At 57.3% G+C, this 26726-nt stretch overlaps 9 protein-coding genes across 9 annotated transcripts; 3 read left to right on the forward strand and 6 right to left on the reverse strand.

Annotated features, from left to right (window-relative positions):
* Window positions 1-213: 213 nt before the first annotated feature.
* BO80DRAFT_398861 (FAD-binding domain-containing protein) lies at window positions 214-2170 on the reverse strand (the record flags this gene model as incomplete). Its single annotated transcript, XM_025717446.1, has 2 exons — window positions 214-1840; window positions 1950-2170. The coding sequence occupies 2 exons, from the start codon at window positions 2168-2170 to the stop codon at window positions 373-375; spliced, it is 1689 nt and encodes a 562-aa protein (XP_025578882.1). The 3' UTR covers window positions 214-372.
* A 2827-nt stretch (window positions 2171-4997) lies between these two features.
* On the reverse strand, window positions 4998-6301 carry BO80DRAFT_499389 (NAD(P)-binding protein). Its single transcript, XM_025724183.1, has 2 exons — window positions 5625-6301; window positions 4998-5562 (listed from the first exon to the last, which is right to left on the reverse strand). Exons 1-2 carry the CDS (start codon window positions 6269-6271, stop codon window positions 5169-5171), a joined length of 1041 nt encoding a protein of 346 aa, XP_025578883.1. The 5' UTR covers window positions 6272-6301; the 3' UTR covers window positions 4998-5168.
* Window positions 6302-6493: 192 nt separating this feature from the next.
* On the reverse strand, window positions 6494-7281 carry BO80DRAFT_421830 (alpha/beta hydrolase; the record flags this gene model as incomplete). Its single annotated transcript, XM_025718699.1, has 1 exon — window positions 6494-7281. Exon 1 carries the CDS (start codon window positions 7266-7268, stop codon window positions 6495-6497), a length of 774 nt encoding a protein of 257 aa, XP_025578884.1. The 5' UTR covers window positions 7269-7281.
* Window positions 7282-7832: 551 nt separating this feature from the next.
* BO80DRAFT_346844 (FAD-binding oxidoreductase) lies at window positions 7833-9410 on the forward strand (the record flags this gene model as incomplete). Its single annotated transcript, XM_025715389.1, has 3 exons — window positions 7833-8602; window positions 8677-8859; window positions 8906-9410. The coding sequence occupies 3 exons, from the start codon at window positions 7833-7835 to the stop codon at window positions 9408-9410; spliced, it is 1458 nt and encodes a 485-aa protein (XP_025578885.1).
* Window positions 9411-9710: 300 nt separating this feature from the next.
* On the reverse strand, window positions 9711-17441 carry fma-PKS (polyketide synthase fmaB; the record flags this gene model as incomplete). The annotated part of the gene is made up of 6 exons (XM_025717447.1): window positions 9711-10677; window positions 10779-11966; window positions 12068-16107; window positions 16155-16498; window positions 16555-16984; window positions 17039-17441. 6 exons carry the CDS (start codon window positions 17439-17441, stop codon window positions 9802-9804), a joined length of 7281 nt encoding a protein of 2426 aa, XP_025578886.1. The 3' UTR covers window positions 9711-9801.
* A 477-nt stretch (window positions 17442-17918) lies between these two features.
* Window positions 17919-18878, forward strand: fma-AT (acetyltransferase fmaC; the record flags this gene model as incomplete). Its single annotated transcript, XM_025722458.1, has 2 exons — window positions 17919-18032; window positions 18084-18878. 2 exons carry the CDS (start codon window positions 17919-17921, stop codon window positions 18876-18878), a joined length of 909 nt encoding a protein of 302 aa, XP_025578887.1.
* Window positions 18879-19039: 161 nt separating this feature from the next.
* Window positions 19040-20998, reverse strand: BO80DRAFT_441438 (cytochrome P450; the record flags this gene model as incomplete). Its single annotated transcript, XM_025721188.1, has 5 exons — window positions 19040-19537; window positions 19622-19966; window positions 20030-20552; window positions 20607-20667; window positions 20716-20998. The coding sequence occupies 5 exons, from the start codon at window positions 20996-20998 to the stop codon at window positions 19040-19042; spliced, it is 1710 nt and encodes a 569-aa protein (XP_025578888.1).
* Window positions 20999-21550: 552 nt separating this feature from the next.
* On the reverse strand, window positions 21551-23626 carry BO80DRAFT_398872 (cytochrome P450). Its single transcript, XM_025717448.1, has 8 exons — window positions 23452-23626; window positions 23356-23400; window positions 23222-23308; window positions 23033-23155; window positions 22557-22975; window positions 22343-22511; window positions 21875-22292; window positions 21551-21800 (listed from the first exon to the last, which is right to left on the reverse strand). Exons 1-8 carry the CDS (start codon window positions 23603-23605, stop codon window positions 21596-21598), a joined length of 1620 nt encoding a protein of 539 aa, XP_025578889.1. The 5' UTR covers window positions 23606-23626; the 3' UTR covers window positions 21551-21595.
* A 238-nt stretch (window positions 23627-23864) lies between these two features.
* Window positions 23865-25742, forward strand: BO80DRAFT_482947 (cytochrome P450 monooxygenase). The gene is made up of 2 exons (XM_025723425.1): window positions 23865-24948; window positions 25009-25742. The coding sequence occupies exons 1-2, from the start codon at window positions 23914-23916 to the stop codon at window positions 25717-25719; spliced, it is 1746 nt and encodes a 581-aa protein (XP_025578890.1). The 5' UTR covers window positions 23865-23913; the 3' UTR covers window positions 25720-25742.
* The last annotated feature ends 984 nt before the right edge of the window (window positions 25743-26726 follow it).

The raw sequence follows: 26726 nt of genomic DNA on the forward strand, positions 1-26726 counted from the left end.
CAGTTGGTCCGTCGCCATGGACATGAAACCGCGATGGAAATACAATACCTATTGGATTCAAGCATTGGATCTACTGTCGCGGATGACTGAGATTTCGACTCTTTCCTTAAGCAGCTATCTCTGAATAAGATTCCGCAATTTATTCCACTAGACTCCCCATCTTGAAACAAAGATCCGTAATATGTGAAGAGTGATTTCCCTTCAATGATTCAACGCGTCAAAATGCGAGAAATCCTGGTCCAGTGGCGCAGCCGGCGTGATGGGTGACCACGTGAATGGCCATGATAAGGACTGGCTAAATATCATCTCGATCGATACATTCGTTCCCGAGAACCCAACCAATTTATGAGGACATGCACAGATCCCGACGGACTACCGACGGTACAATCGACCACTGCCATCCTTCGCCAGCCTCCACCGCACATCACTCCCCACCGCCGCATTGGCAAAAAACACATACTCCGGATCATACTTGGCCTTGATCGCCGCCAGCCGATCATAGTTCACCCCAAAGTAATCCTGCTTCCACTCGGCATCATTAAATGTCGCCTCGTTCTGATAACTCCCCCCGCCCGGCGTCACGGCGCGCAGCGCATCCAGCCAGTCGTTGACCTCGGTCTGATGCGCCCAGATGACCTCCCAGGACGCGTCGGGCGCGATCTCGACCCCAAAGTTCAGGGAGAAGAGCGAGTCGCGCCACGCCGGGAGCACGGCGTTGGCGCCGGGCTGGTTGCCGACGTTCTGGTGCGTGACGTTGTTGTTCTCGATGACGAAGACGGCGGCGGAGTTGTTGTTCGAGATGCCCTGCAGGGTGTCGATCAGTGCGGGGAGATGGTGGCGCGCCACGCTCCGCGGGATGAGCCGGTTGCCGACGGTCTCGTTGGTAGTGTTGATGGTAGAGGAGGTGGTGAAGTACTGGTAGTGGGCGTAGTAGTTGGGGGAGAGCTGCGTCTCGAGGGTCGACACGGTGATGTTCAACTGCTGGAGATCGTGCAGAAAGGGCCCGATGGCGGTGGTGAGCTCGGCTTCGGAGGAGACGTCCGGTAGGGTGACAAAGTCGAGGGAGAAGCCCGCGCTGGTGAAGGTGGCGGCGCTGTTGAGTTTGGGGAAGTGGACGTCGATCTCGAGCAGACGTTGGATCCATGCCGCGATGGCTCGCCAGTAGGTGGTGGCGTCCGTGTTGACGAACGACAGGGACAGCCCGGCGACCGGGCCGTCCGGGTGGGCTTGGATGGTGATGGAGAGGACCACTGCGTAGTTCCCGGGTCCGCCCCCGCTGAGGGCCCAGTACAGGTCGGAATAATTGCTCGTGGGGGACACGACGAGGTGCTGCCCGGCTGCGGTGACCACCTCATACTCCAGCGCCTCGTCCGCCCCCAGCCCGTATGCCGCGGTCAGCGGGCCATGGCCACCCCCTGGGAGCCAGCCGCCGGCGACGCCCACGGTCGGACAGCCTCCACCAACGACGCGCAGACCGTGTTGTTGTGCCGCGGCGTAGGCCTCGGCGACTTCGATCCCGGCCCCAACCTTGAGGGCAGGACCGGTATAGTGCGGGCTGGTGTAGTTGAGGACGGAAATGTTCTTGAGGTTATGGGTCCAGAGAGCGAGTGAGCCCTCCCCGGCCGATCGTCCCAGGTAGTCATGTCCGGTGTTTTTGATCGTGAGTCGGAGGTTCTTTTGCTGTGCGAACTGGATCCCGGCCATGACAGACCCCGCATCGGCCACGTCGATGGCATACGACGCCATGTTGCCGAGCGTGCAGGTGCCGTTGGGGCCGAGGAAGGGGTTGCAGGAGTCGTTGAGCCAGTATGGTGACATGACATTGACGGGGTCATTGAGGCTGCGCGATTAGCTGGATGCGGTTCCATGACGGGTAGGGATGCCATCCTTACAACGGACCCACGTAATCCCATCCCGCCTCGAGGGAAGCGCATACTTGCGCGTCGGACGTGCTGCTCCCAAAGCAGTCTCGGGCCAGTGGACGGCCCTGGATGAGGCGGCCCCCGACAGTCTCATTGAGTTGATTCCACTCGGCATGCGTGGGCCAGCCGGGGTCCCCGGGAAGATAGCGAGATGCAAGGTGCGAGTCCGTCGAGTTGCCTGCAGACGTGCATGGGGCAAAGATGGCGAATAGGAGCGCCGCAGCCTGCCTGCTAGTGATTGACTGCATAGCCGGTATCTTGGCGTGCATGGTGAACCAGAACCGAAACAGTTTGGAGATCGATATAGACACTTATTGCGTCGAGAAACCACATCCGGCCATGATGGCTCATTTAATCCTCAAGGCCAACCTTGGAGGCATCCGGAAGTTTCAATTCCGACCCCAACTCAGCACGGCCGGTCTCAGGTGTAGGCTGCGACAAGGCCATCAGAATCCTTCAGACGGTACAGCCACGAGAGAGTCTGTTCCATGAGAGTCGGATGAATCCTGCAGGAAGGGTGTCGAAGGCGTCCAGGAATCACATCTTGCATCAGGCGGCCGATTGGAAGGCCTGACAGGGATGGAGTAAGCATGCGTCTTGACTCTGCATGGTCAGCAATGATATTGATGCAGGAGGGAGGTTGGAATGTGAGGCATTTACCGCAGTAAGCGGGGCGTGCGGGCCATGCTTATCATGAAAGTGGATGTTTATAAACCCGAATCAACTTTGCCCTTAACTCCCGGGAAAACATACATTGCATAGACGAGGTTTAATTTCGAAGCACGCTAGCGCTGAGAAACACTGGGTCAGCACCTGCGTAAGGGAAGTTCACATTAGACTCTTATGGACCTACCTTGTTGAATCTAGTGTATACAAGCGGGACATCAAGTGTTCGAATCTTACCGTATTTTTGATCTGTAAGTCCCAGATAGCTTATTAAGACCCTGACAAGAATGGAAATATAGGCAGCCGTCAACTAAATCAAATCCTGGTACTATTGGCTATGTAACGCAAACGGCTCTTGGAGCAGTAAGTGGAGTGGACCATCGCATGAAGTGTGGCTTTCAATGGAACAGGTCGGTACGCATAGGGGAACAAACACCAGCATTAGCTTATGGCAGCTCTTACGACGGCGGATCAAACCTGGCCAGGTGTTACATGACCGGACCCATACTTGGTACAGCAGTAAGGCAAATGTTAGCCTGAATCAATGTGATCTAAGGAGCAACCGAGCATTCTCGGTCCATATGATCCCCAGTCGGCTAAGACGGCCCGGATGTCGTGCTTGTAGCCGGTTAGTGCTGACACGACACCATGGCCATGATTGTACATAGTCAGGCCGGCACCCAGCACGGCACCCTGGGGAACAGATAACCGGTCTAGTCCATGCATGTAAGACCCGGACTGGTCCACCATACAATAACTCCAACCCGGTATCGTCGTATAATACGCAACATTCCTGGCCACGGAGCCGGTCAACTACCAGGGATGCGATCCTAGGCCATTGTAGAAGTGCCATCGGTGTTGGATAATTCCCGTGCGGAGCATTGTCCACGGCACAGAATTCACTTGCTCGTTGCGTAAATCTGACGGAGGCTCGATGGTCTCCGGCACTTCTGAGGCTAGTCAACCTCATGTTGTAGCATATAATCCCTACATGCGCCAATGGCTGCAAGTTCTTTCGACTGCATACTGTGAATTCCAGTACCCTTGATACCTCGTTCAACACGGGGCTTTGCCACTCATCCATTACAGCAGCAGCAGCAGCAGCAGCAGCAGCAGCAACCGCCATGCCCGCCAAAGACAAAGTCAAACCGACCGACGAAGCCCTCGATCGCCGTCGCATGCAGAACCGCATGGCCCAGCGCAGGTTTCGTGGTCAGTACCCCACCTGTAGTCCAGTGAATACCCGTTCTCATGCAGGCTCTTAGGGCGCCAACGCCATAAAAGTACGGGCCAGAACAATACGTATCTCATTTCCGGTCTGGAGTTCCTGGACACGGACTATATTTCCGACCCGACGGTCCCGGACACCTCTGATCTCTTTGTGGATCTCGCATTCCTTCCCGACAGCAGCAGCGGCAGCGACCTCATGGATGCCCTGGGTTCTCTCAACATGGATTCCAGCGTGACACCGATAGATTCCAGCTCCGCAAGCACATCGCACACCCCATCCACGCCATCCACGTCGGCTACTCCCCAACCCATCGACCAGTCCAACACCAGCATTATCCCCAAAGTCTTCCCACCATTCGACCTCGACCCTCCCCACCAAACCCTAACCATCCCGTCCCCCTCCCCGGACCACAACCCCGACCACGACCCCAAAGACCCCCTCCACACTCCCCCAGGCCTCCCCACCGGCTGGCTCACCGCCCTCCACATCGCCGCCCAAACCGGACACTCAGGGATAATCCTAACCCTCCTATCACGCCACCTGGACCCCAACGCCCAAGACAGCGACGGGCTAACGCCGCTCATGCACGCGACGATCCACGGTCACGAGCACATCACGACACTCTTGCTCAGGCACGGCGCGACCCTCAGCCCCGTGGACCATGAGGGCCGATCGGCGCTGCATTGGGCGGTGTTGGTTCGACGGGAGGGCCTGTTGCGGATGCTGCTGCAGCGGTGTGCGGGGGATGGGGCGCTTATTGATGCGTATGATGGGATGGGGAGGGCGCCGTTGCATCTCGCGGTGGAATTGGGGTTTGAAGGGGGGGTGGAGGTGTTGGTGGCTTTTGGGGCGGATTTGGGACATCGGGCGAGGAAGGGGAGTTGATTGTCTGCAGGGGGGGTTTAGATATATTTAGATTGGGTCGGTAGATTACTACTAGATGGTGGGTTTGGGGGTTTGGGATAGATTGGTTGTTTTTAATGTAGTGGTTTTGGGATGATAATCGGGGATAGGTTTATTGAAGGGTATTTGCTGGTGATCAAGTCTACTGGATAATGAATCAGAATCAACCAACTGGGTCAGTTAGGCGGGATTTCGCTGATACCTGGTACTACCGTGATGGATGATTTACACGATCTAGTATTTGTAGTCTCTAAGATGTGAAACCTTGAAATCATCAATGAGAAGCCATACGAGGATCTCTAGGGAGTTCCCCAGCCGACACACAATTTATTACTAGAGATGTCAAAGATGAAACAAATACAGGTCGCTTGGTACCCCCCGAAATAACATCCCACTCCATTCACAACCCATACAACCATACAACCATACAACCTACAACCTATAACCTACAACCCCACCTCCTTAACCACCCCCGGCCTCCTCGCCTCCAAAATCTTCACCGTCTGCTCAAACACCTTCTTCTGCGCCCGCTTCCCCACATCCGTATAGATCCACGCCTCCACATTCTGATTCGCCCCATCGCTCTGGAACTCCCCATGCGAGCTCAACGGCGCCGCCGCCGCCAGCACAAACGTCCGACCCCCCACCTCCGTCGTCCGGTCCAGAATCCGCCGCAGGATCCGCATCAGTAGCGGAGGCTGGGGCCCTCGACGGTCGAGGTTGGATGTGCAGAGGCCGGGGTTGACGAGGTTGATGATGACGGGGGGTGGGGAGGGGGTTTTCAGTCGGGAGACGAGTTCCCGGGTGAAGAGGACTTCGATGAGTTTGGTGGCTTGGTATCTGTTTAGGTTAGGATGGATATACATATTAAGGGGTTGGAAGAAGAGGTGGGTTGGATGTACCTCGGCTGCTGGCTAAAACCGGCCTTATTGTTCAGCTGCGCATACAGATCCGGGGCATTGATCTCGGGGAATTTCGTCAGCCGGTGCGCTTCCGAGCTGACGATGACGAGATGGGGCTGGGAATCCGGAAAGACAGTTTTAGTGTGGGTAAGTTTTGGCAGCAGGGACAGGGCCAGCAGGAACGTGTTGAGCACGTTGACTTGCACGGCCTGTTCGTAGCCTTCGATGAGGACCCAATCACCCGTGTTGATGCCGGCGTTTTCGACGAGTACATCGACGCGGGGCAGGTCGGTCTTGACCCGGTCGGCGAAGGCGAGGGTGGATGCGGTGCTGGAGAGGTCGAGAGGCCAGACTTCGATGGCGTCTGGGTCGGTGCGCTGTCGGACGGTGCGGAGGATGTCTTCTTTGGCGGCTTCGCCTTTGGAGATGGTGCGGACGGCGAGGATAAGTCGGGCGCAGTGGAGACGATAGAAATGCCGGGCAGCTTCGAGACCCAGGCCCGTGTTGGAGCCGGTGACGATGATGGTTTGGTTGGCGAAGGAGGTGGTGGGCAGGGGAGGCGTTACGAAGAGCTGGGAGTGGAAGAAGAGGCGCAGACCCGCGCCGAGCTTGGGGGTAATGGGGAATTCCACGGATTCGGGGGCCATGGTGTGGATTGCGGATTTTTTTGCTCTAAGGTTTTGAGGTGAGGTATTGGTAGGGATTACATTTTATATTTGTAACTTGTTTGTATGGGATACCGTGGTGAATTAGGGTGCCAGTCGGGGACGGAGGGATTGGATGGCCGTCGGGGTAACATTCCCCCGACTGCATGGTTTAACGGTACTGCTATACATGCCCGTAGTCCTCCGTAGAATACTTATGTACTAATTACTGGATGCTCTCATCCCCGCCCGCCACCCGCACAATCCAATCCACCACCACCTCGGGCGCACTCGCGACCGGGACATGACCCGTGGGAATCACCGTCACATCCACCTCTCGCCCGCTCTCGCTGGCAATCCGATCAATCGCCTGCTGCTGCACTCCCGGCGGCACGATCCGGTCTCCATCACACAGTAGATACGCCACAGGAACGTCCTTGTACCCGGCATAGGTCAAGGGGTTGACCATGCTGACCGCGGAATGGCGAGTGAACTGTTGCATCCATGCGAGGCCCTCGTCCGGGGGCATATCGGAGAAGCAGGCGGCTGCAAAAGCCGGAATGTCAACCTGACTGATCCATCCCTGTTCATCGACGGACGTTTCCCTTTGGGGGACATCCGCCAGCACCGCCGCGGCCGGGGCGCCCAGCGACGGGACCAGGGCCGCGAGATAGGCCAGACGCACCACCCCGCCAGCCCCCTCCCGCTTCACCAAACCCTGAACGCTCTGGCTGGCGGGTGTCCCGCCATACGAGTGGGCCACCACCACCACCTCCTTCCCTTGTTCCACCAGGCGGCTAATCTCTCGCGCAATCGCCGCCGCATCGTCGTACATGGTGCCGGGCGGGGGCAAGGGGCCGGCGCTCGGGGCCACGCTGGGGAGTCGGACCGCGTGGATGTCGTAGCCCTGACTGGCGACTTTGGTGGTCACCCCTTCGTAGCATTCGGGGGGAGCGAAGGCTCCGGGGACCAGCACGATGGAGGGTTTGGATTGAGACATGATTTGATTTGTGATCGGTATCCTGGCATCCCATCCCTGTCTCGCTGGACGTTCTATATACACATCACCATGATGTTGATTTCTAATGAATTAACTAAGCACCAGCGTCCGGGTTACTAATTCAGATCTTAGGATCGAAGGATTCAATGTGTAGAGGGTCCCAGTTGTAAAGGGGTCAGAGAATTCCTGACACTAGATAAGCTCTATCACGTGGAAGACTATCAGATAATTAAATTTTTTTTTAGTATTAGAAATTCTTTGAAGCTATTCAAGTTATTTTTCCAACACTAGTCTGACCCCTTCGGAGCTGTATCCCCAATGTGTTGCTCTCTGCCCTGTCAGCCTGCAGCACCAAAGCTGCACGCTTACGTCCGTCATAATCCTGCTGATGACGAGCTAGCGCAGCAATCCGCCAGAACATCCCATTTGGAAGACAGCGTTAAGTCATGGAAATTCTTAAGACATGGGACAGATAATCTGTTGAGCCCATGCCATATTTCTACCTTTCTACGCCCGGGGCTAAGAAGGACATGATCCAATGCGTTCGGCATGAGGCATCCCATCATGTCAGAATCCTCCCCCCTGCATCCCCTCCTCCACGCGGGTCTGCAATCGCAACTCCTCCTCCCGGCCGATCCGGAATATGCCGCCCGGCAAGCCTCCTACTGGTCCAACAGCGCGAAGCTAACGCCCGCGGGCATCCTGCGGCCCCGGTCGGCCGCCGACGTGTCCACCGCGTTGGACGCGCTGGTGGCCGCGGACCAGAAATTCGCCCTCCGCAGCGGCGGCCACACGCAGTACGCCGGGGCGAACAATATCGGTCCCGACGGGGTCACCATCGATCTGGGCTTGCTGAATTGGACGCGATTTGATGCCGCCACGGAGACGGTCGAGATCGGGCCGGGAGCTCGCTGGAAGGAGGTCTACGGCGCGCTCCAAGAACATGGCCGGGTCGTGGCGGGGGGTCGCGATGGAAATGTGGGCGTCGCCGGCTTGTTGCTGGGGGGTGGGAAGACGTTCTTTGCAGCCCAGCGAGGGTTCGCCTGTGATGATGTGGTGCGCTTCGAGGTGGTGTTACCGGGAGGTCGCATCGTCACGGCTTCCGCAGAGCAGAATCCAGATCTCTTTCGCGCCCTCAAGGGGGGATCGAATAACTTTGGCATCGTCACGAATTTTACCATGCGAGCGCTCGTCTGTGATAGGGTGTGGGCGGGATTGAACTTTTTCCCGAAAGAGGTGACGGCCGATGCCACGCAGGCGTTGGTGAGGTTTACGGATCGTGTGCATGAGGATCCGGATAGTCATCTGCTCTTCTTCCTCACATACCTGGGTGCGTCTCTTCCCAATTTTCCAAAGCATAGGGCTAACGAGAGGATAGTAAGTAGGGGATACTTTTCAACGAAGCCAGACTAACCCACCAGCCCGCATTCCACGACATTGTCGTCGTCGCCGCATACGTGCAACTCGCCGGGATCCCCAAGGCACGCGCCTACCAGGACTTTCTCGCCCTGCCATCCATCATGGACACCACGAAGCTAACCACCATTCCCGACGTGGTATCCGAATATGACATTGCCCCTCCAGACTACTAGTACGCTCCTCCCTCCTCCCAACGAGAACCCAACCTAACGTCCCAGCAACACCTTCTTCACCGCGACCCTGAAAAACAACCCCCTCATCGTCACCAAAGCCGCGGAACTGCACAGCACGCTCGTCACCACCCTCCGCACCCTCATCCCCACCAACGACTTCATCACACAATGTCTCCTCCAGCCCCTCCCCACCCTATTCGGCCACCTCTCCACCCACTCGGGCGACAACATCATGGGCGTGTCCGCGCAGCCCGTCAACGGCCTCCTCTTCGTCGCCGTCGTCATGGTGCGTACCCCGGAGCTGGAAGCCATCGTGTATCCGATGGTTCGGGAGTGGGTGGACACGGTGAAGTCGTATGCGGCCACCCTGGACGGGAATCTGGATTGGGTGTATTTGAATTATGCGGATGGGAGTCAGAAGGTGCTGGAGGGGTATGGGGCGGAGAATGTGAGGCGTATGCGGGAGGTCGCGGGGAAGTATGATCCGGGCCGGGTGTTTCAGAGGTTGTGTCGGGGGGGGTTTAAGATTGGGGATGTAGATATGGAATAGAAATATTCTTTTTCTTTGCTTTGCTGTTGCTTTTTTTTTTTTTCCCTTTTCTCGGGCTAGCTTGGATATATTGGAACTGGAGGGCAGGGGTAAGGAATTGGTACTCAATGTGGTGATCTAGAATGCATGCCTAGTTTCGATAAGATAGAATAGCAGATCTGTCAATCGTATACATCATATTATGACCCGGAATGGCATGGTATTTATACAAAGTGATCGAACCGGAGACATACGGATTTACAGAGATCAATGACACACGGACTTGCTGTCTGCTCCCTACTCCGTAATCCGCTCAATTGGTTCACATCGAACACACCATTGTGTAATCAATTCCGCATGACATCCCACTATGCCGACCTGACCTGGGTCTTACCCACTGCACACTATCTATCTACCCCACGACCGGCATCTTCGCCACCAACTTCTCCCCCAACGCCACCAACGAACTCGCATTCGTAATATCCAGCGTACTCAACTCCGCCCCGGTCTTCTGCCGCACCCACCCGCGCAATTCCACCGCCGACAACGAATCCAACCCATACGCCATCAACGGTTTCCCGGGCTCCATCTCCGTCTCGAGGCGCAGAATCCTCGTCACCTGCAACTGCAGCAATCCGACCGCCGCCTTGCTCAAGACCCCGGCATCCGCACGCGACGCATACAACATCTGGAACCCTTTGACTGCCGCTGCCGTGGCATCATCATTGCCATCCCCCCCTACCTCCTCATCCTCATCCCCCGGACCACCACCACCCCCCCTCCGAACCAAATACCCAAACCGAGCCTCCCCCCCCAACTCCGACCCACTCCCCAACGGACACGCCAACCCCGTCACCAGTTGCGCCGGATTCACACCCCCACTGATCCCCCCCGGCGTCTGCACCAAAATCGAATACGACACAATCCGTCTCAACATATCCTCATTCACCGGCGTCCACTGCCGCGGATCAAACCGCGCTTCCAGTTTCCCCCCCTGTTCCGCCACGTACCCCACATCCTCAATCATCCCCAGATTGACCGTCTGCGCGCGCAGACCCTGACCGCGTCGGTAGTGGGCGAAGGCGTCGAGAAAGGCGTTGCCGGCTGCGTAGTTGGCTTGGCCTTTGTTGCCGACGATGCTGGAGATGCTGGAGAGGAGGGTGAAGAAGTCGAGCGGGTGGGTCGGTTGTTCGGTTTGGGATGCGCGGTGGAGCGTCCAGGTCGCGTGGTGTTTGGGGGGGAGGGTGGTGGTGTACTCGTCGTGGGTCATGGTTTCGTAGGGTTTGTCCTGTTATGAATGAGTATTTACTCCGTACGGGATGACTGGTAGGTAAGGAGGGAGAGGGGGGAGTGGTAGGTAAGGAGGGAGAAGAAGGGGGGGGGGGGGACTCTTAAGACCATCGCGCCCTGAATCAACCCCGCGATGCGCCGCGGCTGCACAGAGCGAAACACCCCTCGCACAAAGTCCAAGTCCGCCGCATCGCCCTTCGCCTCGGTGATGCGACACCCATAGGCCGCGCAATTGGCGATCACCCGGGCCGACGCCTCATCGTCAATCCCACTGCGACTCATGGCAATGACCTGTCGCGCGCCATGCCGGGCCAGATGCACCGCCAGACTCCCACACAGGCCGCGGAGCCCGCCGACAATGAGATACGCGGCGTTCGGATCGAGCTGCAGAGTCGGAAGAGCCGGACGAATGGGCAACTGCACATCCTCGGCGTCCGGATTCGCAATGACGATCTTCCCCATATGTTGCCCGCGACGCATATACGACAGCGCCGGGATGACCTCGTCAAAGGGATACCGGGTGATGGGCCGAATGGGCCCAATATGTCCCGCATTCACCAGCTCGAAGATCTCCCGTAGTAGCTGTCCGATCAACGCGTCGCTGATCTCCTTGGTATACGAGAGATCGACGGCCCGGAAGGAACAATTCCGATCGAACGGCTCCATGGCCAGACGATTCCGATCGACGATATCCCGCTTCCCAATCTCCACCATGACACCGCCGTCCGCAGTCAACCGCCACGACTCATCCAGCAACTCCCCGGTCAACGAGTTCAAGATGACATCCACCCCGCGGCCGTGGGTCTCCCGACGAATCTCCTCGGCGAAGCGCCCGCTCCGGGAACTGAAGATCCGGGTCCGCGGGATCCCAAAGGTACGGGACAGAAACTCGCGCTTGGCGTCCGTGCCGACGGTCACGAAGATGTCGCAGTGCTTGTGCTGCGCGAGTTGGATCGCGGCCAGTCCGACCCCGCCAGCCGCGGAGTGGATTAACACGGATTGACCCGGTTGGAGATTCCCCAGGTGGTAGAGGGCGTAGATGGCGGTGAGATAGACCAAGGGGATGGTGGCGGCGTCTTCGTAGCTCATCGTGTCGGGGATCCGATGAACGCGCTCGTGCGGACATTGCACGCGATTGACGTACGTGCCACTGCGCATGGCGACGACACGATCGCCCACCTGGAAGGGCGTGGTGAGTCCGGGGGCGATGCGCTTGATGTAGCCGGCGCATTCGCAGCCGATGGTGTGTTCGTTTTCGGGCACGATGCCCATGGTGGTGGCGACATCCTGGCCCGTTAGCCGCTTGACCAAGAAGATAGGAAGAACATGGAAACGTTCGATAGAGAGAAATTGGGAAATCAAACCACGAGGGGGATATGGGGAATCACCTTAAAATTCACCCCCACGGCCATCACCTCGATCTCCACCATGCCCGGCTCCATGGCCACCTCCCCCACGGCCGTCTCACACCACCTCAAACTCTGCAACGTGCCCACCTTCTCGGCCTGAATCCGTACCTGCGCCTTCGTCCCATGCAGACTCTTCACCACGGGCTCCCATCCCCGGCCCCCCCTCTCCGCCGCCTTGAACTCATTCACTGCCGGCTCCGGCCGCAACCGCGGCAGGAGCACCACCCCGTCCCGTTCCGCGTACTCGGTCTCCAGATCGGGATCCATCCCCGCCATCAACCTCTGTAGGATCCGCTCAATGGCCTGTCCCGTGGCCGGGCTCGTCGCGGATTGCACATCCAGCGTGGTCAATTGGACCTGGGGATCCTCCCGACGGATGACGCGGAAGAGGCCGTGGACGAGAGCGGTGTCTGGGTCGGTGACTTGGGTCGTTTGAGACCCCTTGGTGACCCAGAGGAGGGGCCGGCCGGTGCTGATCACCGTTTTGAGGGAGTCCCAGTGGGGTTCGGTGATCTGGGTGAGGACGGGCTTGGAGAGCTCGTCGAGGATGAGGATCACGGCCGTGGGGTCGGTGGTGGGGGCCTCGGCGGCTAGGGTGGTGATGGGGACGGTGCGGATGCTCCAGCCGGAGGTGGTGAGGAGGTTGTGCAGCGTAGATGGGAGGGCTGGGGTGTCGGGATGAAATCGGGCGATGATGAGGGTTGGGGGGTGGGCTCCCGGGGTGGAGGGGGTGGGGTTGGTCGTGCGGCAGAGGAAGGCTGTGGCGTGGCCCGGCTCTGCGGGGATCTGGAGGATGGATGGGAATTGGGAGAGGCCGTGGAGCTTCCCGAGGGATTTCCAGGCATTTCCCGGGGAGAGGGTCAAGTCGATGGAGGTGGCGGAGGAGTCGCCGGATGGGGTGTGGGATCCGGAGCGGGAGAGGGGGTCGTCGGGCGAGATGGCCCCGGGGGATGATGGGATCAGGTCATCGATTGGGTGAAGGGGGGTGAATTGAGGGATCAGGAGAACGTATGCGCCTGGACGGAGGAGGGGTTGGAGACGTTCGCTGATGCTCTCGATGGTCGTCGGGTCGTCGGATTGGGGGCCGGGTTTGAGGATGACCAGGTCGTAGGTCGGGTCGGTGGTCGGTAAGCCGAGCCCTGGGGCAGCGAGATCAAGGACGTGACAGTCGGTGTTGCGTTTGGTCTGATGGGCGGTTTTCCACTCGAGGATGGTGTTGGCCGACGGGGACGCGAGGTGATATAGGGCATAGGCTGCTCGGGCGTGCTCGTCGCCCTGGAACCACCGCGTCGAGGCATCCGTCTCGTCGACGTTGATCTCCAGCACCTGGAGGAGCGGCTTCTTCTGCGCAATCAGGTCGATCACCCGGTCGAGACGGGTCGACGCGGCGTCCGTGGGCTGCAGATACATCAGCTGGTCCGGCGTCAGCAGCGAGATATCCGGCGTCCACGTCGTCGTGGTAAACACATGCGCATCCGGCTTCTCGTCCACATCCAGTCGGATATAGTTCAGCCCTCGGACCCGTAGCAGCAGCGCCCCCGTCTCGGGGTGATGGATGGCAATATTAGCGATCCAGCTTTTGGCCACCTCCCGACGGCCACGACCGGTGTAGACCGACTCGGCGACGGACAATCCCTCGACGAGGTCCTTGGGAATCCGGTTGACGACCATATCATCGACCAGAGCCGGGATCATCGTGTCTTTCACCAAACTCCGTTCCCCCGCCGCATTGGCCGGCGTCGCGGTCTGCAAGCAGCCGTCCAGGATGGCCGGATGAAAGGGATAATACGACTGCGGATCCCATTTCGAGGCGGGCGGTTCCAAGGACACCAACGTCCGACACGTCCGACTGCCACTGACGGATTCGATGCTCTTGATGGTCTGGAAGGTCGGACCGAATCCCATCCCCACCTCGCGCTGCGCCTTGTACCACAGCTTGGCCGACTGGGGATGCTTCAACGGGGCGAGATCCTCGCCCTGGAGTGCTTCCTCATCGCCAATCGGATCCTGCACCCGGATCAACCCCGAGCAGTGCTCGTAGATCACCCCCGCCGCGGTGGTCCGAATGCGAAACTCATGCCAGTCCTTGCTCCCGGGCACTGGAGTCAGGGTGAGGAGGAGGGTGGTGGGCTTGTTCTCCTCGACGACGACGGCGCGATCGAACTTGACGTTCCGGAATCGATAGGCCAGCTCGTTGGGCGATCCCACCGCTTGGTCGGGGTGCAGGGCACAGTGTTTCTGATACATGGCTTCCAGGGCCATCGTGGCGAGGCCGGCCCCGGGCACCAGCACATCCGGGCCCATCTTGTGGTCGCGCAGCCACGGCACATCCGCCAGATGGAGGTGTTTACGCCAGGTGGGTGACTCCCAGGCGGTGCCGGGGATCTTGGATCCGAGGAGATCGTGCGTGATGAACTGCTTGTAGCGCCAATCGCGACTCGCGGCATTCTCATGCCAGTATTTCACCGTGTGGTTCCACGAGTAGTTGGGCAGGTCGACGATGGTTCGGACGGCCGTGGTATCATATTGATTCACCCGTGACAGATCAATTGGGGCCCCGGTGGTGAAGAGCTGTCCAGCCACGTCGAACAGCGCCTTTCCGGAATTGATCCCTCTCGCCCAGGCCGCGCAGTACTGAACGTCTCCGCCCAGGGGCACCGATTTCAGCACCTGGGAAACCGGTCCCGCGAGCGCCCCGGACGGACCGATCTCGATGATCATGCTGGGGGAGTCCTGGGTGACGAGCGCCGTCAAGGCCTCGGCAAATCGCACCGGCGACACCATGTTGGTCTTCCAGTAGAGGGCATCGGCGGGGGTATCTTTCACCTCGCCAGTGACGGACGAGAACATCCGGACCGGCGACGAGGCATCATTCTGGGGTTGAAACTTGGGATCCTCGTTCAACAGCCGATCGTATTCCTCGCCAATCGGACCCATGAGCTCCGAGTGGTAAGCCAAGTCCACCTGCAAGGCTCTCGCGAAATGGCCCGCGGCTTTGATCTCCTCGGCCAGAGCGGCCAGAGCCGGCTTCTTGCCGGACACGGTGACGCTATTCGGACTGTTGAAGCAGGCGATCCACGCGCTGCCACGGTAGTTTTGCACGTATTGTAGAGCGGAGTCCGGATCCAGACCCACGGCGAGCATGCCAACATCCGAGTCCACCCGGGCATTGGCCTTGCTGTTCACGGCTGCCCGACCCCGATAAAACGCCGCCTTGATGGCACTCGCGCGGTCAAGATAGCCTGCAGCATAGGCGGCCGCAATCTCTCCGGATGAGTGGCCGACCACGCTGCTGGGGTTCACACCCCAGGACGCCAGCACGGCCAGGATGCACAGTTGCAGCGCCGTGACAAGGGGCTGCGAGAACTCCGGCTGGCGGAGATGCTCGGCGGACCGGGGCTCCGTGAGCTCGGACACGAGGGACCATTCCGGAGGGTCCGGTTGGGATTGCAAGGCCTGGTCCAATTCGTCGAGAATGGCCCGCGTCCAAGGGAAGAACTGCACCAGCTCTTTGCCCATCTGCGGCCACTGCGCGCCCTGTCCGGTGAACACAAAGGCGATCTTGGGCGGTTGGCCCCGGTTCTTGCCAACAGTGAAGTCCTTTTCATCAATCTGCGTGGTTCGGGTGGTCAGGAAGGCCCGGTGCCAGAGCCGCGATCGACGCTGGGATAATGTCGCCGCGAGATCCGGTAGCTTCACGCTGACCCGCGGATTGATGAGATGGTTGCTGAGCGCGCGAATGTTCTCTTTCAGGGAATGCGCGTCGTTGGCAGATACCACGAGGGTGTAGGGTCGGTCGGTCAACTCGTCTTCATCGAGGAAAGGGTCCTGATCACCCCCTGACTTGTAGGATGACACGTGGAATTCGCGCATGTCGACGTGTGGCTGTTCGATGATGGCGTGCGCGTTGGAGCCGCCGTAGCCAAAGGAGTTGATACTGGCGCGTCGCAGGGGATAGCCCTGGTCGGGCCAGGGAATGGCCGTACGAAAGGCTACCGTTTTGGTGCCGTGGAAGTCAACTGCAACGGTTAATACCCCACGCTGTGATCTCGGAGATGGTACGCACTCTTCGGGCTGGGCTTGATGAACAGGGGCGTCCCCGGGATCATGCCATGTTCGATCGACAAGATGACCTTGAGCAACGCGGAATTTCCTGCCGCGGGCTCTGAATGTCCGATGTTACTCTTGATGGAACCGATGAACAGCGGATTCTCGGTCGTCCGGGTGGCAGCAAACACCGATCCAGCTCCCCGCACTTCCGTAGGATCGCCCGCTTGAGTGCCCGTGCCGTGGCATTCGAGATACGCGGTCTCGTGGAAGTTTTCGATCCCTGCATTGGCGTACGCAGCCCGGATTGCGGCCGCCTGGGCTTCGGAGCTGGGACTGGCGATGCCGCCGGTGCGTCCGTTACTGGATGGGTCAGTCGGGTCATGGTGTCCGAATGGGATGGATGTATAGGGTTTTACCTGTTCGATGCCGTTCCCCTCACAATGGCTCGAATAGGATCCCGATCGCGGACCGCCTCGGAGAGTCTCTTAATGATCACACAGCTAACCGCCTCGGCCTTGACGTATCCGTCGGCATCGGCATCGAAGGTATGACACAGTGCGGTGGGCGAATGTGCCTGGCCGACATTCCCGGCATCCATGACATGATCCGGGTTGAGGTAGAAGTTACTGGCAGCCACAATGGCCGTATCGACCTCCCCAGACTGCACGGAGCGACAGGCCAAGTCGAGTCCGACCAGACTGCCGGAACAGGCTGTGTCAATGGTCACGCTGGGGCCTTTGACGTTGAGAAAGTAGCTGAGACGGTTGGCCATGATGGACCGTCCGACTCCAATGGCGCAGTTGGCCGGCCGATCTTCCGCATCTCGGTTTTGCATGTCGCCGTAGTCTGATGATACCCCTTAGTTCCATACGCGGGGTGCAAGGTATCAGGAATACTCACCAGAAGCATACGACGCCACGAAACACGCTACCGGTTTCCCATCGATCTGTTCCAAGGGAATACCAGCATTCTCCAGTCCTTCATACACCACTTCTAACATCTGCCGCTGGTTGGGATCCATGGCAATCGCTTCCGTGCCACCGATCTCGAAGAACGAGGCATCAAAGTCCGCCAGGTCCACGTCGCCAATAAACATGCCACCCTTGGGACGCATGGTTCCGGGTTTATGGGAGCCGTCATAGTGCCCATCGATGTTGAAGCGAGTCTTGGGGACTTGGTTCGAGGCGATCTCTCCTCGTTCTAGAAAGTCCCAGAGCTTCTGGGGACTGTGGTTGCCTCCGGGAAGACGACAGGCGAAGCCGATGACGGCGACCGGCTCCTGTCGGAATTGGGATTTGGTCATGCTGGATGGGCGGGTATGAGTTTGTATGAGTGGTAGGAGTGACGGATGATTGTTCTATCTCTGCGAGAAGCTGGGTACTGGCCCTATTTCGGGAAATCTGTTGGATGGGTTATATCATGAGATACTGTCTTATACTATCTATGCTCGATGGACAACAATATTCCTAGTCGCCTTGCTTACTGGTCATCCCAGCCGGGGTCCGTGTTCCCTTGTTAGGGTTACGAGTAAGCATAACTAGCGGAGTAAGCATGCTCCAGACCATGCATGCATGCTGACATTGATGATAACCGGTAGGTATGATTACTTGACTGTCCCCTGCTTCATGTATGATTATCTTGGGAGACTGGTCAGCTTCATTGCCGCAGCTGTATACCTCAATTCAGACCAACTCCCTCCCATCCATGGACCCAACAATCCACCACACACAACCCAAGAAACCAACCACAACACTCCCACTCTCAGCATCCAAATCTAACCATGCCGCGCCACAAACCCATCGAATGCAAGACCATCGACGGCACCACCATCTCCGGATGGCTCTACACCGTCGACAGCCCAACCCCCGCCCCCGCCATCATCATGTCCCACGGGGTACCTCCCCTCCCCTCCATCTGCAACCCCCCCCCCTCACTAACCCTCCAGTTCAACTGCGTCAAAGAATTCACCCTCCCCGACATCGCCGAGACCTTCCACCGCGCCGGCTACAACGTCCTCCTCTACGACGCGCGCAGCGTCGGCGCCAGCGGCGGCACCCCCCAAAACCTGCTCGACCCGCTCCAAATGGCCGAAGACCTGTCCGACATAACCACCTACATGACCAGCCTCCCCAGCGTCAACCCCACCCAAATCCTCCTCTGGGGGATGTCCTTCGGCGCCACCATCACCAGCACGTGCGCTGCCATCGACCGTCGCCCGAAAGCCCTCGTCCTGGTCTGTCCCCTCTTCAGCTACATTCAACCACACAAAGCGGACAAGGCCTACGCACAACTCATCAAAGACCGGATCTCCCAGCTCCGCGGAAATGAACCCTACTCGCTGCCTCCGTTTTCCCCGACGGGTGACAACCCGATTGGATTCGGAGGCGCGGGGGGACCCGGCGGCGTGCAAGCGTATCGGTTGATGAAGGCCGCGGCGGAGTTAGGGAATCCGGGGTTTCGCGATCGGATTGCCTTCCAGACGTATCAGAAACTGGCTCTGTATCGGCCGAAGGAGTATGTGGGGATGGTGAGGGCGCCGGTGTTGATGGTGATTCCGGAGGAGGATGAGATTTCCCCGCCTGAGGAGCAGAGGGAGGTGTTGGCGCGGTTTGGGGGGGTGAAGAGGGAGTATTGGGCCGTGGGGAAGGGGCATTTGAATGTGGCGACGGGGGAGGAGGCCAGGGAGATGGTGGAGAAGACGTTGGAGTTTTTTGGGGAGGTGGTGGGGGGGGGGCTGTAGGCTGCAGGCTGTATGGTTGGAGGGGTGGGTTTTGCTTTGTGGGTGCTGTGGCAAGTTTGGGATCTATGGGATAGCTGTGAATGGGGGTGGAGGTAACATCATGATATTGTTTATGTGATGCTTTCACGTCTGCTATAGCTGAACATTCCGTCTGGTTGCCCTCATGCCTCAACTTGTTCTCCCCTAGCCTTGACCTTGATGCGTAAATTCCGCGTCGAATGCACAATCACCCGATCCACCCACACCATATCCGCATGTCCGGTTGGCGTCAATTCCAGCTCAAACCGGGTGAACAAGTTGGCCAAAATCAGGTGCATCTCCGCATACGCCAGCCTATACACCCATGAGTTCAATGCCATCACAAGAGCAGGGAGTACCCACGTCTTCCCAATACAATCCGTCCGGCCCTTGGAGAAAGACAACAACCACGGATTCAGTTCCTTGCCCGGTTCCCCGATCCAGCGCTCCGGCCGAAACGCATCCGGCTCTTCGAAGATCTCGGGATCAAAGTGAATGGCCAAATGGCTGAGTCCCACCACCGCCCCCTCGGGAATGGTTTTCTGCACCGACGGCACGTATAACCCTCCCGCGGGAACCGTGCGTGGCAACCGTCCCGGAACAAGAGGCATGTATCGGAGACTTTCTTTGATAAAACCAGTCTGGATCATGTATCAGTCCACGTCCCATACCATCCTGCCTGCTGATCCTTATATCTAGGGAGGTGGAGGGAGGGGGGGCCTCACAAAATAGGGTAAATTCTCCACCTTCGCCAACGGCAATCGTCCATCCTGCAACTCCACCCCCGCCAACTCCTCTAGAATCGGCCTCTGCACGTCGGGAAACTTCAACCAGAAATACGTCGCATAACTCAACATCGTCGCCGTCGGTTCGGTCCCCGCATTCAGAATCCCGGTGCATTCGTCCGCCAGTTCCCGGAAACTGAGCGGTCGGGCGGTCCGGCCTTTTTCCTGTCGTCGAGCGTCGTCGGTGAGGAGACGATCGAAGATGGTTTCTTGGAGGGGGCTTTTGGCGAGGGCTTGCTGTAGGTTGAAGTCGCGGATGGATTGGCGGGCGAGGGTTTCGATGAACTGGGATTGGTTGTTAGGGATGATTGCGGAGGGGGTTAGAGATGGCGAAGGGGGGGGGGATACCAAGAGGACTTTCACCCAAGCATCGCTCAGATACGCAATCAGCCAGCGGGGTAGCGCCAGAAGGGCATTCCTCACGAACTGAAAGTGGATGGCGAACCAGATGCCTTTGGTGAAGGAGCGCATTTGCTCGGCGCGCTGGATGAAATTGGGCGAGGAGACGAGTCCGAGACTTTGGCCGAAAAGGTAGCGGGAGATGATATCGCCCTGGATCGGTTCAGCGGGGTTCATAGCACTATCGAGGGAGGTGGGAGAGGGGGGACTGACCGTGTAACAAAAGTATAGTTCCATAATCGGTACCTCTTCGCCTCGCTTTTCGTACTCGTGGATTCGGTCGAAAACGAGTTCCAGCTCTTCATACATGCCCGCTTCCATCAACCCGACCCGATGTTTGGAGAAGTTCGGGTCGAGGGTTTTGCGCTTCTGTCGGTGCTTTTCTACGGGGACGGTAAAGGCCATGGCCTCGGATACCCCTAGGGCGTACGAGGTGGGGTCTTTGGTGAAGGGCGAGTTGCTTTTGTAGATTCTGTTTCATAAGCATTGGATTGAAATATCTGGTCGTGGGAGGGGGGGTTCTCACTCGTGGTAAAGCGACGGATCGTTGATATGTACCTCATTAGGGCTGATTCGAACGACGGGTCCTGGTTCATGAATTAGCGACGCTCTATCCCAGGGGGGGCGGAACCTACCATATTTGCGATGATACTCAGGGAGCCTCTCTAAGAATTTGCCATTTAAAATCGCCTCATAGTAGCATTGCTGAAGATAACTGATGCGACAGAGAAACGGGCCGGGGAATTGGGCGAGCGGGTGGAGTGTGAGCCGGTAGATGATCACGCTGATCCCGTAGGCAATGTATGTGGCAGCCGAAATTCCAGCAATGGTCCAGAGAGAAGGGAATGTGTTATGCTCGTGGAAGGGAAGTTTCAACCCTCCCTCCACCAATTGGGTGACAGACTTCCAGAGATCCATCGCGCATGAGTCCGTGGATTACTCTCTCAGGGACAACCTAGCTGAACCGCTTGTCACTATCTCCGGTAGCAGAGTATATAAACCCCCGCTATCTCGTCCAGGGTGTCTGCAGCATGATTACCCGACGCTATACTTCATTTGGATGGTCAGGTAAGCAGGCAGATGTGGTGCTGACGGTGATGACAGTGATCACCAGCTGACGAAGTGCCAATTAGCAGCGGAGGTATTTAGCGTTGGATGCGTTGAGACAGCCCCAAGGTGGACCTATCAGGCAAACAGACCACTCCGAGGACCGACAAGTATCATAGCAGGATAACACAAGTGCACTATTCCTGCCTACAAGATTCATGGTGGTAAAAGAGTGTTCGATTTCATGTCTATAGATTTCCCATTTGGTCATCACAGTATAGATACCTTTCCAGGGAATGCGGCATCCGCCCAGATCTAAGCTGGCTTGTCCAGCCAGTCGTCCATTGGCATGAAACTCGTATCAGAAGGACCTGAGATTCAGAAAAGCAAAGACCAACAACACATAGCATTCGCTACAATCGCATCCTCTCCCGCTGTTATTCTCATCCCCCAGCGTAGCCATCAGCACTAGTTCCGAATCTTCACCCGTAGCCCTTCACTCCCCTTCGCCGGAACCGGGATAATATAGTCGCTATTCGCATCAATATCCCTCGCCCGCTGCGTATCATACAGCTCCAGCGTCGGACCCTGGCCGGGCTGGCCATTATAGACATCATATTTAAGAAACAGCGTAGCCAGAATGATGGCCATTTCGCGACGAGCGAGAGTCATTCTACCTCTTCGGTCAGACCATCCCAGCACTACAGACCACATACCACACACATATCCAGGAAGGATAGGACTCACCCAACACAATTCCTCGCGCCACGTGAAAATCCAATAAAGTAGCGGACGAGTTTCGGGTCATCGATGAAGCGCTGCGGTCGGAACGCGTACGCATCCGGACCAAATGCCGCCGGGTGCATATGGATATCCAGGGGGGACATGCTGGTCACCGTGTTGGGGGGCACCACGTAGGTCTGGCCCTTTTCTTTGTCGGTGTAGATGACTGGGACCTCCGGGGAGATACGGACCTGTCGGGCCATGACGCCTGGGTGGAGACGGACGGCTTCTTGGATGATGGCGTTGAGGTACGGGAGACTGTCGACTTGGTGGAGGAGAATGTGGTTCGGATCGGGGACGGCCTGGGTGAGTTCTTGTTTGAGTTTGTGGACTTCGTCGGGATGCGCGAGGAGTTGGTATAGGCAGCAGGTTAGGGTGTATGCTGCCAATGGATTGTCAGTGTCAGAGCTTCGCTGGGAAGTGATGGCTCACCAGTTGTCCCCTCGCCAGCAAACACAACCAGCTGGGCTTCACTCGCCAGTCGTTCATCCGTCTTCTCCTCGGGCGGTAACGAGCTGTTCAAGATCCCCTCGAAGATGGTGCTTTTGACTCGCTCCGGGTTCGGAGAGGCTCGGATTTCGCGCACCTTGGCAATCCACCACTAACCCGGTTAATATCGCCCAGCGAGGAAGCAAGAGTCACGTACATCTTGTCGATCGCGGAGCTCACTCAACGACGGCAGCAGCATTTTGACCAGCCACGACGGCATGTTCTGCACATAGTGCACCAGCCACGGTACCAGCCCGAAGATATGAGTGAGGTAGAAAAAGACATCGGTGGATTCGAAGAATGAACGCCCAAAGTCCGGTCGATCCATGAAGCCAAAGCACTCGCCAAAGGCGTAGACTGTAATCACGTCGCTCGCGCAGGCCTTGAACACATGGTGCATGTGCATGATGCCCCCAGACTTGCCGGCTTCCTCCATCCGCGCGACCATGATACCCATGTACTTTTTCATGATGGGCTCGAGTCGACGGATGCTGGCGACGGAGAAAAACGAATTGAGGGCATTGCGGCGGCGGCGGTGGAGATCGTGGTCGGGGGTGGATACAATCGAGTAGGGTGCTGTAGAAGCAGGATTTAGTCATGTTTGGAGGAATGAGAACAGTGGCCTCGACTCACTTCCCGTTCTTTGCGCAAACCAGAGAGGCTTGTTGGTCTTTCGGGCGGGGCTGGGATAGACCATATCGATGAACTCGGGGTCGTTGAAATGGACTTCATTGGGCGTGACGCGCACGACGGGCCCTAATAATGATTTGCCTCAGTTGACCGCCACGACTCCTGGATTCTGATGCTGGGGAGAGATCCAACCGTATATCCGGTGTAGTTCCGCGACACGCTTGAAGTATTGCCCGCCAAGAACGATCTCGTAGTACGATTCGTACAAATGCGTCAAGGCTAAAAGGATTAGCTCGACGGTGGCTCTTCGGGGATCGAGATCTTACCGGCGAGTTTGGGCCCTGGGATGCTCGCGAGAGGGGAGAAGTACACTGCAAGCTGGGTTAGCCCTCCACGGGCGGGGTAGAACTTCCAGCGCATACCGGAATAAATCCCTCGACTGACTTTGTACGCCAGGAAGAGAGCTCCAGCGTAGATCAAAAGTTGTCGCCATTCAATGAGCGCAGGGGTCAGAATAATCTGCGCATAGCCGCGCGAGGTATTCAGCAGGGTTTGTAGGAACGAGTCCCCGGACATGTTGCAGACGGGCTGGCTGCCTTCCCAGGATAGACCGATGGGTGTATAATCCTCTGATCGATGGCAGAGGTATATGATGGTTGAATTCGATGGGGGTTCCTCAACCCAGGTCTAGGCTTACAGGCGGTCACTCGAGCCGTAAGCATGCATGAAGGGGGGGGGGGGGGGTAAGCATGGCAGCATCTCACTGCATCGAATCCCACACTAACTGCTCGCATCGGGATCGGCATGCATGCAGTCACATCGGAATAAAAGAGTCGAGTCATCGAATTTCCGAGGGATTCTCCTGCTTCTCCCAACACACCCTGATGGATCTCACCCCATCCCCCACCTTGATCGCCAGCCTCGCGGCCGGCATCGTAGGCCTCTACCTAGCCTACCGAGCCCTACTCCCTAAGCCTATCCCCGGAATCCCATACAATGCAGCCTCGGCAAAGAAACTGCTGGGTGATGTCCCCGCCATGATGTCGCACATGGCCACCACGGACGGAGGCACCTTCATCACCTACGTCTTGCAGACGATGAAGACGCTCAATGCGCCTCTGATCCAAGTGTTCATCCGACCCATGAGCAAGCCTTTGCTGATCCTCGGCGACTTTCCCGAAGCCCACGACATCTTGGTCCGGCGAACCAAGGAGTTTGATCGATCGCACACCCTGGGGGATCTGGTCTCGGGACTGGCTCCCGATCACCACATCCATCTGAAGACTAATGCAGCCTGGAAGGCTCAACGGCGACTGGTGCAAGATCTGATGACTCCGTCGTTTCTGTACAATGTCGCTGGACCCGTCATTCATCAGCATGTGAGCACGATGGTGGAATTGTGGCGGACGAAGGGCAGAATTGCGGACGGAAGGCCATTCGCTGCTGCCGATGATATCAATCACATGGCGTTGGATGCAGTCACGGCGTTTGCGTTTGGCGAGGGATTCGACCATAATGCAACTAAACCGACCCTCGCGGCAGTCCAATCCATGAGTGCTGAGGAGAAAGAACGCGTGAAGCAGATGGATCAAAGCCAGCCTGTCCTTTTCCCTCAGGGAGCAGTGGATGAGGCATTGCAGGCCACCTTGGACCTGACCGAGACGGTCGGCGAGGTGCAGGGGAACCCAGTGCCGAGCTTGACCTGGGCGTATGTGGTCCGAAAGCCGAAGATTAAGAAGGCAATTCAAATCAAGGAAGACTACATTCGACAGGAACTGGTGAAGGGGGTGGAACGGCTGCATCCAGAAGGGGAGGTGGTCATCAAGTCGGCCATCGACCAGATGATTGTGCGGGAGAAAGCTTTGGCGGAGAAGGACGGACGACAGCCGGATTATTTCTCGCGGGTCATTATTGACGAGGTAAGTTGAATCCCTCCCTCTATCAAAGTCACACCCCTATTCCAGCCAGCTGACGAATAGACCTTTGGGTTTGTCTTCGCCGGTCATGAAACCACCAGCACGACCCTCTGCTGGGGCCTCAAGTTCCTCGCCGATCAGCCCGACGCCCAGACGAAATTACGTCTCGCTCTGGAGGCGGGCTTTCCTGCCGCTTACGCAGCCGGACGCAATCCCAGTATCCAAGAGATTACCGGGTCGAACATCCCGTATTTAGATGCCACGATGGAGGAGATTCTTCGCTGTGCGGGCACCGCCCCGGTCGTGGATCGGGAAGCCCTCGTGGACACGGAGCTTCTCGGGCATCCGATCCCCAAAGGCACCGTGGTGACGTGCTTGGTGACCGGACCAAGCATGATGAGCCCCGGATTCGACATTGACCAGACCCGACGCAGTCCCAGCAGTCAGACGGCCGAGAAAGAGGGTCAATTCCGATCGTGGGATCCCGCCGATATGGCTCGCTTTAATCCCGACCGCTGGATCGTGCAGACGGAGAAAGGCGATCATTTCAACGCCGTGGCGGGGCCACAGTTGGCCTTTGGACTCGGCACTCGCGGCTGTTATGGGAAGCGCCTGGTATACTTGGAAATGAGAACGCTGCTGGCATCGGTGCTGTGGAACTTTGAGCTTCTGCCCTGTCCGTCAAACTTGTCGGGATATCAGGCGTCGCTGATCACGACGAATGAGCCCAAGCAATGCTATGTTCGCTTGCGTGAGATACAGCGATCTGGGTGATAGGTCCATGTATGCCTTCATAGGTATGACTATGCATGTCGTGGTGCCTATAATTCTACTGCTCACATTCTGTCACTAGACCTCATGGGGGATTCATTGACAGCCGGTATTGGGGTGGTGTACTTCTTGCAGCAACGCATTACCACAGCATCTGGCTCCTTATTCTTTGTCCTCGCATCCGTCTTATAGATGATGAATGATTTCAGTCGGGAACCTTTCTCAAATAGTAGAGGGATGTGGCCGCCTCACCCGCAGGCATCATATCTCAAACAATCATTCCTATCTGTCCTCTTCTGCTCAATTCTTCTCTTCGGATGGAGTGCACGGCTTGAGCTCTCGTAGGCAAGATGCACAGTCAGATAGTTCGGAGGATATTAGTGAATAGCGGCTTTCAGTACCTTTCCACCGTGGTTGAAAGACAATCAACTCATCGGATGGGTTTATAATGTAGAATTGAAAGCTCAATTTATTCGCTTCTGCAGGATTCACGTGCTGTCCTGTGAAAATACTGTATTTGGGCCACCTGACGAAAGCCGTGTGTGATTCAGCCACAGTTCTACTGGATCATGGTAGGGACAACAACAGAAGAAATAACAGAATTCTGCTGATATCCAGCCCAGACCGGATACACTTTGGTTCCCAGGCAATATGGGAATGGATGACCAAGTTACAATAAGCGAGAAGCATCTGCACGACCCACTGAGGCTGAAGGGTCGACGTATGAGGTGGATGAGGAAACCATGTCGAATCTAGCTCGAAGCTGGGAATCCGCCCCCTGTATATCAAAGAATCCCCAAAAATAGCCATCCTGTGACCTGTCTGGCACTCGATTGAACAGGCAACTTCAACATCTTCTGCCTCCTGCCTAGTCTAGCCGCTACACGTGCTTAGTCTTGTCCTCTCATCATAAACCGCACCGGTATGAATTGAATCCACAAGCTATCTAGTCGATTGTCGTCGGATTCGACCGAGAATGCGGAGTCTGTATCTGCATAAATGCCACTGAT

Source organism: Aspergillus ibericus, assembly GCF_003184845.1.
Source record: "Aspergillus ibericus CBS 121593 unplaced genomic scaffold BO80scaffold_5, whole genome shotgun sequence".
Taxonomy (NCBI): Eukaryota; Fungi; Ascomycota; class Eurotiomycetes; order Eurotiales; family Aspergillaceae; genus Aspergillus; species Aspergillus ibericus.

Coding starts and splice junctions, on each gene's coding strand:
- BO80DRAFT_499389 (XM_025724183.1), bottom strand. CDS start 6,271: ATGGCCCCCGAATCCGTGGAATTCCCCATTACCCCCAAGCTCGGCGCG. Junction 5,563..5,624: donor GGTTTTAGCCAGCAGCCGAG/GTACATCCAACC, acceptor TAACCTAAACAG/ATACCAAGCCACCAAACTCA.
- BO80DRAFT_398872 (XM_025717448.1), bottom strand. CDS start 23,605: ATGTCCGGGGACTCGTTCCTACAAACCCTGCTGAATACCTCGCGCGGC. Junction 23,309..23,355: donor CCCAGGGCCCAAACTCGCCG/GTAAGATCTCGA, acceptor TAATCCTTTTAG/CCTTGACGCATTTGTACGAA. Junction 22,293..22,342: donor TGCTGGCGAGGGGACAACTG/GTGAGCCATCAC, acceptor ATCCATTGGCAG/CATACACCCTAACCTGCTGC.
- BO80DRAFT_482947 (XM_025723425.1), top strand. CDS start 23,914: ATGGATCTCACCCCATCCCCCACCTTGATCGCCAGCCTCGCGGCCGGC. Junction 24,949..25,008: donor CGCGGGTCATTATTGACGAG/GTAAGTTGAATC, acceptor GCTGACGAATAG/ACCTTTGGGTTTGTCTTCGC.